The sequence below is a fragment of the Cyprinodon variegatus genome, unplaced genomic scaffold (genome assembly GCF_000732505.1).
Source record: "Cyprinodon variegatus isolate N-32 unplaced genomic scaffold, C_variegatus-1.0 Scaffold1059, whole genome shotgun sequence".
Taxonomy (NCBI): domain Eukaryota; kingdom Metazoa; phylum Chordata; class Actinopteri; order Cyprinodontiformes; family Cyprinodontidae; genus Cyprinodon; species Cyprinodon variegatus.
The window spans coordinates 29,859-39,887 of NW_015151512.1; the positions used below are offsets into that span (position 1 = coordinate 29,859).

At 39.7% G+C, this 10,029-nt stretch overlaps 1 protein-coding gene across 1 annotated transcript in view; it reads left to right on the top strand.

Annotated features, from left to right (window-relative positions):
* LOC107101150 (protein-methionine sulfoxide oxidase mical2b-like) overlaps nt 1-10,029 on the top strand; it is an 80,856-nt gene that overhangs the window by 700 nt on the left and 70,127 nt on the right. The window contains exons 2-4 of the mRNA XM_015399940.1: nt 3,828-4,035; nt 5,585-5,701; nt 8,645-8,746. Of these exons, the coding sequence (XP_015255426.1) occupies nt 3,828-4,035; nt 5,585-5,701; nt 8,645-8,746 (427 nt within the window). The remainder of the gene's footprint in view (nt 1-3,827; nt 4,036-5,584; nt 5,702-8,644; nt 8,747-10,029) is intronic.

Below are 10,029 nucleotides of genomic sequence, written 5' to 3' on the forward strand. Positions count from 1 at the left end.
CCTGAACTAGTAAGAACCAGATAAACTAGAACTAGTAAGAACCAGAGCAACCAGAACTAGGAAGAACCAAAGCAACCTGAACTAGTAAGAACCAGATAAACTAGAACTAGTAAGAACCAGAGCAACCAGAACTAGGAAGAACCAAAGCAACCTGAACTAGTAAGAACCAGATAAACTAGAACTAGTAAGAACCAGAGCAACCAGAGCCACGAGCAACCAGAGCCAGTTAGAACCAGATAAACTAGAACTATTAAGACCCAAAAAAACTAGAACTAGTAACAACCAGATAAACTAGAGCAACCAGAACCACCAGAACCAGAGCAACTACAATCATAAAAGAATTAGAGAAACCAGAACCACCTGTTTAAAAGCAACTAGAACCGACAAAAACAAAGAGTAAAAATATGCCTTCCAATGGGTACCACAACCAAAGCAAAGCATATGAAGCTCTGGCAGATAGCACCAGCTTCAAGCTTTTTTAACCTTTGATTAATTCAGAGCATCATTGATCCGGATTTCTATATTCAAATAACTCATTAGTAGAGAAGTTAAAAAAAAACCCAGTTTATTTCAGCAGTGTTTCTGGTTCTTTTTACCCTTGGGTCACAGCTTCCTGCAAGTTTTAGATGTTTCCCTGATCAAACACACCTGACGCAAAGAATGAACAGCATCAACAGCTTGGCATCAGGTTCTGCAGGCTCAGTGTATGCAGGTAGACTGGCTGCAAGCAACAGGAACTGCAACAACAACAAAAAAGTTTATGGTAGAAAACAAGCAATGAAATATAGTAAATTTAACTCTGATAAATAACTTATAATAAGGCTAAAAGAACAAAATCTCTGGGTAAATCATGTCCTGCATTCTTGTCTGACCACGTATGTACGTTTTAGTGAGCACTTACTGCACTGTGTTGGAAAAACTTCATATCTCAAGGAAAAGATAAGAGGCGACAGGAGGGGGGGGGGGGGGGGGATAGCCCAGAATCTTGCAGAGCGCAGATTAAGGCAAAGGGTTGGGCCGAGAGGGCCAGCCAAAAATAACAGCTCAGCTATTATTCCAGACATTTTTTATGGAGATATGGCTATCTGGAGGAAGATGGTGGACTCGCAGCAAGGCGGATGTTCTCTGTAACAAAATCCTAAACCCAAACGAAGGAACCGCTTTTTTTCTTTATTTCCTGCGACATGGTTGTCTCCATATTTGGGTGTTTAAAGTGCTGCAGGCTTCATGTGCATCAATAATGCCTCACAAAAAACGGAAACTTTGCAATCTAAAATAAACTTTCTTAGGACTGAAAATAAGATGTTCATTTTTCACTGGAAATCACAAAATAAGCCTTTTTTTCTCAACATAATGCGTCTTTTTGTTACACTTTATTAAACACAGTGTGACACTCGTTATGTCTTTATTGCTGTTTGGGAAAAAACAGTTAACAGTTAAAACTGTTAACTAGAAAAAGGTTAAATCATTGTGCACTAAGGAAAAGGTGTACTAACTCTGCTGAGTGAAATAATAATTCAATTCAGTTTATTTATATAGCGCCAATTCACAACACATGTCATCTGAAGGCGCTTTACAGAGATAATTCAACCAGATCATACAGTCAGATTGACTCAAAGTTTTCTATCTAAGAAAAACCAGTTAATTGCATCAAGTCATTGACTTAAATGCTATCCCCCACACTAAGCATCCATGTAGTGACAGTGGAGAGGAAAAACTCCCTTTTAAAAGGAGGAAACCTCCAGCAGAACGAGGCTCAGTGTGAGCGGCCATCTGCTGAGGCCCACTGGGGTTCAAGGAGACAGAAGGAGTTTCAGAGATACAAAAAACTGTAAAAGGCTGCCTGTCCCAGAAATACAAAGCCAGGCAGACGAGCTCCGAGCCAGCTTCCATGCCAGAGGATGAAGAGAGGACATCCAGTTAGTCACAGTCAGAGAAACAGGACTACACTGTAAAAACTCCAGGATGGTGTCACAGTCAAACAGGAACAGACGAGGCGAAGCTACTATGAGGAAAAAGCAGAGAGCATAAAGTTAGAGATTGAACTAACAGATTCTGAAGAGTGGGAGAATAGAGATAGAATAATGAAAAAGGGGTCCCTATGTCCTCCAGCAGTCTAAGCCTATAGCAGCAGAACTGGTAGTTGGTTCCACAGGAGAGGAGCCTGATAACTAAAAGATCTGCCTCCCATTCTACTTTTAGAAATTCTAGGAACCACTAGTAAACCTGCAGATTGAGAGCGAAGTGCTCTGTTAGGAACATAAGGAACAATCAGATCTCTCATATAAGATGGAGCTTGGCCATATGAGGCGTAATATGTGAGAAGGAGGATTTTAAATTATATTCTGGATTTAACAGGAAGCCAATGAAGATATAAAGAGATTATAGGAAGAGATACTAGAGAAAGAGATAACATTTTCTGTCAATCTGTTTTGCAAGTTTAGATTTGTTCTTTACAGCCAAAGTTCCTGCAGATTTACATTCTAGATTTCTTGATTTCCAGCAGTTTGAAATGCAAATCCAGAGGTTTATCCTCACACTGATGGCAAAAAAGAAATACCTAAGAACTCAAATATATCCAGAAAACACCACAAAATAGGAATTAAAACAATAAAACAGTTTTCTCTAATTCCTTTGAATATTTTACCATTTTAATATACATATTTTTAAATAAGAGGTCCAGGTTATGCAGAATTCACATTATAAGCATTTTGTAACAGTTGAATGTGTCCTGCAGCCTGTATATGAAGTTTATCCTCATTGCTTTTCTCCACCTTTTGGGTAATACGTGTTGAAAATACTCTGTTTGAAAATCATTCCCTTATGATGTCATAAGAATGGAAAAAGGTATCCAGAGTGGTCAGTAGCAGCCCATTGGTCAAGCTACAGCCTTCATTATATGTGTTATTCCTCCTCTGACTGGTTGTCATGGTAGCGTGTTTGGGGGGGGGGCGCGGCCTTCGGGAGGACAGTGTGCGGGAAGCTAAAACAGGTTTACCAGAGGAGTGCTGATAAGGAGGAGCAGACATACTGTCTGCTCAACCTGAGAGAAATGACAAAAATATGCTCTGGGGACATAATTGTGCATAATATTTTATTTTCAAATGTAGAATAATATGGAACCTTTAAGTTCTGGAGGGTCATTGAATTTTAAGGCAGTTTTAGTTTGTTGTGTAATTTGCATAAACAAGTCTGTAAGAAGTAATGAAATAAAATTAAGTGAATTTCATGGGTGAAACTGCTATAAGCATGATCAAAAGTTAAAATAACTGCTAATCTTTTTAAAGTTACATCCTGTCTGATGCACTTTGTAGGCAGAGCTGTTCTATTAAAGAGGAACGAAGCAGAAATAAGATTTTCAGCATTAGTCCTTTAATCCTGGAGATGTTCTTCAGGTGATAGAAGGTCGACTTAGTTCCTGTCTTTATGAGCCTCTGAAGGTTCAGGTCTGAGTCCATCACTACACCCAGATATGCTGCTTTTTAGCTGGACTGACTGAAGCTGGGTGCCAACTTTTAAATATTTTGGTCCAAAATATATTATTTTATTATTGTTTTAATTCAGCTGAAAAAAGTTTTTGGCACATCCATGGAAATTTATTTATTTTCTAAGCATGACTATGAACACTGGTGAGGTACAGCTCTGGTGCACTTTTTCAGTTGATATTCAAAGGTTTAAATTTTAAAATGTAAGGTTAAAACTGCAGCAAAGGCTGCATTTTAACCTGTGGATATAAATAGGAAGTGTTTATATCTACAGCCTCTTCTGACAACAGAACATTCTACCTCGCAGATTCTCTCTGATTTCACGTCTTCCATTCCTTCCAGTGTCTGATCATCGGCAGCGGGCCCTGCGGTCTGCGGACGGCCATCGAGTTGGCTCTGCTGGGCTGCAAAGTGGTGGTGATCGAGAAGAGGGACACCTTCTCCAGAAACAACGTGCTCCACCTCTGGCCCTACACCATCCACGACCTCAGGGCGCTGGGGGCCAAGAAGTTCTATGGGAAGTTCTGCGCCGGTGCCATCGACCATATCAGTGAGCGTTCTCTCTGCTGTTTTTGTACTTTAGGGCCATCAATACAGGTTTCCACATGAGATATATGTAATCAACAATATAGTAATGGAATTTTTTTTTTCCTATGCTTTGATTTGTTCCGCTCACCTTTGCTGCTAAAGTCTGCTCTACTTGGTGTGAGTTTGACATCACAAAGGAAATGTGCTTCCAGACACATTTAATCAAGTTTCCCTCTCGGTTCTCTTAGGTGTTTGTTTTGTCTTTTATCTTACCTTCTAGGTCGGATATTTTATAACAGATTTTAAGCTACAATAGTTATTTTTGAAGGAGCCACAGCTATGATGAAAGGGTTTAAATCAGCAGGCTTGAGCTCCCGTCCTAAAGGAGGACAACACTGCTTTCAGCTCCACCCATCCTACAAATGCCCCTAGGGGCCCACGGTGGTACTGCATGGGGGTCACAGAAGTTTTGGTTGATAAAATTTTTTGTTTATATTCCCCCTTGCAGTTTTTTTCCACTAATTAAATGTCTTTAAATCCATATTAACATGAATTTAACACACTGTAGTAAATGGATAAATGAAAGCAGAAGATGTCTTTCATCATCAATGCTCACATTCAGAGACACACAGGAGCTCTTTCAAGCTGGACACCGTTTCATTCACAACACCTGTCCCATCAACCAGGAATCAGAATCAGAAATACTTTAATAATCCCAGAGAGAAATTACTTTACATGACTCCATCTTTAATAGAGTGACTGTAGGACCAGTTTGATAGAACACTTTCATACAATATATATATAATTAGGGGGTCCCCGCTCCATCTCGCCATCAGTTTGGGGGACCTTGGCCTGGACCCTTGGTTTACAGGCTTTCCTGTCTCTGTTGAATAAAGGTATCCCCACAGCATGATGCTGCCACCGCAGTGTTTCCCCAAGAGAATTGTACAGTGTCAGTTTTCCACCACACAGCACCTGCATGCAGGCTGAAAGCTTTGTGCAGGATCCTCCTCAGAACATCGACCTAAAATAAAAGCTTCTTTTATTAATGGATTCCTTCTTGCGCTGTTAGATAAATGTCAGATGTGTGTTTCCTGCACATCAAACAGCTGGTCATCAACAGACTCTTCCACCTAAGCTGTTCCTCCGAGTTAACTCCTTCAGAGTTGCTACTTTAATGACGGCTGCTCAAATTTGCATTCAGATATAATCTGACCCTGTTTCTGATTAACTCTTTCTCCTGTCTGCTGCGTTTGTTTTTGACTTGATGTTTTTTCTTTAATGTTCTCTGTGAGACCCTCACAGAACAGCTGAATTAATTACAACGGCAAACTTCTGAAGGCTCTTTTTAGGACTGGGGTTAATGTTAACTATTAGTTTTAAGATGGCTAAATAAAAATACACTCCACATTTTGCAGATTGTATTCATAAAATGTAAACTAGGTTTTATTCCACGTAAGAATTTTGCACTTCTTTGTGTGAGCCAATCACTATAAATGAAACACATTGAGGCTGGTGATTGTTACGGAGCTAAACGAGGCCTTCTCTCAGAGCTGTTTCTACCCCGCCAGGTATTCGCCAGCTGCAGCTGATGCTGCTGAAAGTCAGCCTCATCCTGGGAGTGGAGATTCATGTCAACGTGGAGTTTGTTCAACTGCTGGAGCCTCCAGAGCAGCAAAATGAAGATGGTGAGTCAGAGAAGTTGGATCTGCCCACTCTGTGTTGGTTCTAGACCAGTTTTACCAGAGGGCAGGGTAGTTTTTTTAATTTGTTTTATTTTATAGAGGGCACAGAGTAATAGAAGAAAACATTAAAATAATTACTTATATACAGTATATGGGACAGTTATTAAAAATATGTAATTTTACTGGATGGAACCCGATTGGTCGACCTGTACACAGGTAATCGGTGGAAAGACGATCCGAGCGGATTAGCTCTGGTTTAGCTGCCTGACAGCTACGGCTAGCTGATTAAAAAACAAAGCATGTCCGGTAATTAGAAAACAGGGAGATCCAAAGATAGAATAGAAAAAAATAAATCAGTTTATTGGCCCACAATGGGGAGATTCTGGTGTTCACAGCAGCAAAAAGATTATAGAAAAAATTGTCACACAAATGTGAACCTTAGAAAAATGTATAAGAATAACATAATAGTGAACAGTTAAAAGATAAACAATAAAACACTGTACTGTAAAGTGTTTTAACAATATAAAACTGTTCACCTGGAGAATAAATAACCATTATACAGCTATGGACATTTTTACAGTAATGGATATTTGAAAAAAGCAGCAACATCAGAGATGTGCAAAATGACAGCAGCATGTTAATTAACTGACTAAGGTAGAATCTGTGCAAAAATCAGCATGAATGTAACAACTTATTGAGGTTGTTGGGAGCAATGGTAGTTATAGAGGCTGGTAGGAAGGATCTGTGATAACGCTCCCTGGTGCATTTAGGTGCAGCAGTCTGTCACTGAAGGAGCTCTCCAGTTCTGCAACAGCTTCATGCATGGGCTGGGAGACATTATGCAACAGAGATGTTAATTTAGTTAGGATCCTTTTGTTTCCAACCTCTTGCACTGAGTCCAGAGGGCATCCAATCACAGAGCTGGCCTTACTGATCAGCTGATCCAGCCGCTTTCTCTCAGCTACAGATAAGCCACTGCTCCAACAGACAGTTTCATATAAAATAGCTGATGCCAAAACCATGTCAAAGAAGGTCTTTAGGAGCGGCCCAGCACTCCAAAAGATCTAAGTTCTACCCATCTGTGCATAGGCCATGAAAATAAAGTGTGGGCTAGTCCCCTTGTTTCATTTCCTTTCAACCTCAGCTGCTGTCTTTATATTCTTTTTCTGGCATTGGCAGCAGATATGGGATAAAATATCAAATTGTCCATATTCGTACTACTTTGTAGTGTTGCACCAATGCCATTTTTTTGCCCCAATACCTGGATGTGCAATATTGGCCGGTGTGTGTATATATTAAGAACTGCATACTACTTGGATGTAAAATAATGGGCTCTATGCACAGCTCCACTACTTCCTGAATTTAAAGCAGCTCCTTTGTTTCCTGTCTTTCATTACTGGACGAACTGATTAATCCAGGTGTGTCTGGCCAGTTACTTAGGTCATACACACCTGGATTAATCAGTGCATCCAATCATGAAAGACGGGAAACAAAGGAGCTGCTTTAAATTCAGGAAGTAGTGGAGCTGTGCATAGAGCCCATTGCCATCATGGCTTCATGTCAAGCTGCTGCCTGCCTTTGTGAAGCAGGAAAAAGACTAAAACAAAGTGAATCCAGTAGAACTTTGTATTGCCTACCTGGAATGAGGGACAATAGTTGAATACATTTTTGGCTCTCAAAATGGTATGGGTGCCCTATTTGTTGGTATTTACCGATGCTGGATTGGGGCTCTGCCCAATACTGGTATCTATATCGGTGCAACAATACTACTTTGTATCGGCTGCCTCCAGTTGTCAGTTTGTTTTGCTTCCAGCTTACGCTCTGATGAAACTGTGATGACAGCATAAAGATTACAGAGCCACTAACGGCCCTGGAGACCCTGACTGAGGAGAGGAAAACTGATCCCATCTCAATACAGCTAAAGCTAACAGAACAACACCCTAATATTTTAATCCTTCTTAATGTAAGCTTGTAAATAAATTAAAAAAGTTACGTTTGTCCAAGTGGCCAATCAGTTCCAATCTCCGTACTAACGCATAGCATCATATAAAACTAGTTTAGTTCATAATAAGCTCTGGGTTTTGTGTAAAATATGTATGGTTTTCTTTTTGGATATAGTGCAGTATTATGGTGAATGGAAAAGTGGGCCACTTTAAACGAATTAGTGCAGAAAAGTGCAGTAATTTTAGTAAAGCTGTGCTAATGTGTATAGGAATTAGATTAGTGTAGTTAATGTGTTTATGCTGTTAGGGATTTGTTGGTTAATTCTGTTAGGAATTCATGCTTGTGGTAAGCATTGGGTGTGTATGTAATTAACAGTAATATCCATATTTCCTAAGGTTTTTACCCAACCATTGTCTAATGAGCTGTGCAGCAACTAAAATTCTTGACAATTATGTCTACAGTACAGGGGCAATAAAAGGGGTTAGGACCAGTTCTACAGGGGCACTGGCCCCGCTGGCCCCTGTCTAGAAGCAGCTATGCTCCCATTATACAAATAAACAGAAATAAGCAGGAATTATCCACATTTTTACTCAAACTTTTATATTAAGTAGCTTCAATCCTCATAACTAAGTTTAGGACATTAGTTTTGTCTCCACCTAAGTTCTAAATGTTTTGGGGAGGGGGGGGTAGGGGTGCAAGTGTGTGTAAACAATGTTAAACCTGTTTGAAAGGGTCATGACTAGCAGGGACACTATGACACGTGCTAGCATATCTCTGCTATGAAAGGAATGCTTCCATCATGTCACGTATGTTGAAATGAACACATATGTTCCTGCACAGTGGGGAGAAAAAAAAGCTATTGATAGACTCCTCTGTTTTCCAAAATAATTCACATATAAATGATCCAGAGAACACAACTGACAAGTTTGCTTTATTTTTTTCTTATTGATGTCCAGTTCATCTAATTTTAATGAAACATCCATGTTTGATCTGTTTCTTTAGGTCCTGGGTGGCGAGCAGAACTCCGGCCATCCAATCATCCGGTCTCCGAGTTCGACTTTGATGTGGTGATTGGAGCAGACGGCCGCAGAAGCACTTTAGATGGTGAGGAATGACCTCAACTTGGACCCGTGGACGTATTGTTGGGATGCATGTAGTCTCTGTGTTGACAGCTGGTCCAGCATGAAGCACAGAGAGTTTTGTCATTGACCCACATTGAGGAAAGTGTTTCACTGAAGCATTTCCTGCTCACATAGTTTCAAGTGACTGCTTTTTATATGGCTTATCTTTAACCTCTCTGTCCATGAATAAAAAATGGGTTTTATCCTTCAGGCTAAAGGACTCATTAATCTCCCTTCACACATGTCTGAACTTAAGGGAAATAATATCTGGCTCCGCTTTGCTGTTATACAAGCTTATAAAGTCATAAAACGTCTTCTAGAAATGCTTTCCTTAAGAAGTAGGACCTTTCATGAGAATAATTTACCATTTTTCAAGTTATTCATTTCTGAGGTCAAACATCCATGTTGGATCAGAATGCCTGAATCGCAGTCTGTGCTCTAATGCTTTCATATCGTTGTTCCAACTGGATGAGGTCTGAGATTTGCTCTGGCTCATCAAGATCATTTACCCAAAAACCTAAAAGCTCAATAATATGCAGCTTTTCTTGCAGTAAACAATCATGTTGGACAATTTTAAACAGTGAAATAAAAAATTGTAATTAAGAACAGAAAATGACTTTTTATTGGAACAGCAGGCAAACTTCAACAATGTCTCATTTACACGGCTTATAGTCCTGGGTGATATGGAAAAAAAATCATATATCACAATATGGACTATTTTATATCACAATAATGATAACAACAGATCTATGCAGCAGTTGAGTAAGTTTTTGGTTCATATCTGATAAATATGACAAAACCATATAATTGCTTACTTTTTTCATCTTTATTTTGCAGTGATATTTACAGAACTGTCACAAATGAGAAAAATAAATAGTAGAGCAGCAATATATATGCATCAGATGACCACAGATGAGGCGGAGGTAGCGCTACAGTAGCCTCCACATTTAAAACGAATTACTCTGTTATCTTCTGCTTTTTTTTGCAACCTTCTCCCGCTCTTTCTAAACTTGCTTTACCTTGCACATTTTTCATGGTTATTCTTTAGGTCAGCGGTCCCCAACCTTTTTTGCGCCACGGGCCGGTTATATGTCAGACAATATTTTCACGGATCGGCCTTTAAAGTGTGGGGGGAGTAAATATGATCAAATAAAATGTACAAACAGCATAAAATAAAACTCACCATTATGTTGAAATAGTGGGAGCCCTGAGCTTGTTTCTCCGAAACAAGCCGGTCCCATCTAGGCGTAATCGGAGACAATGACA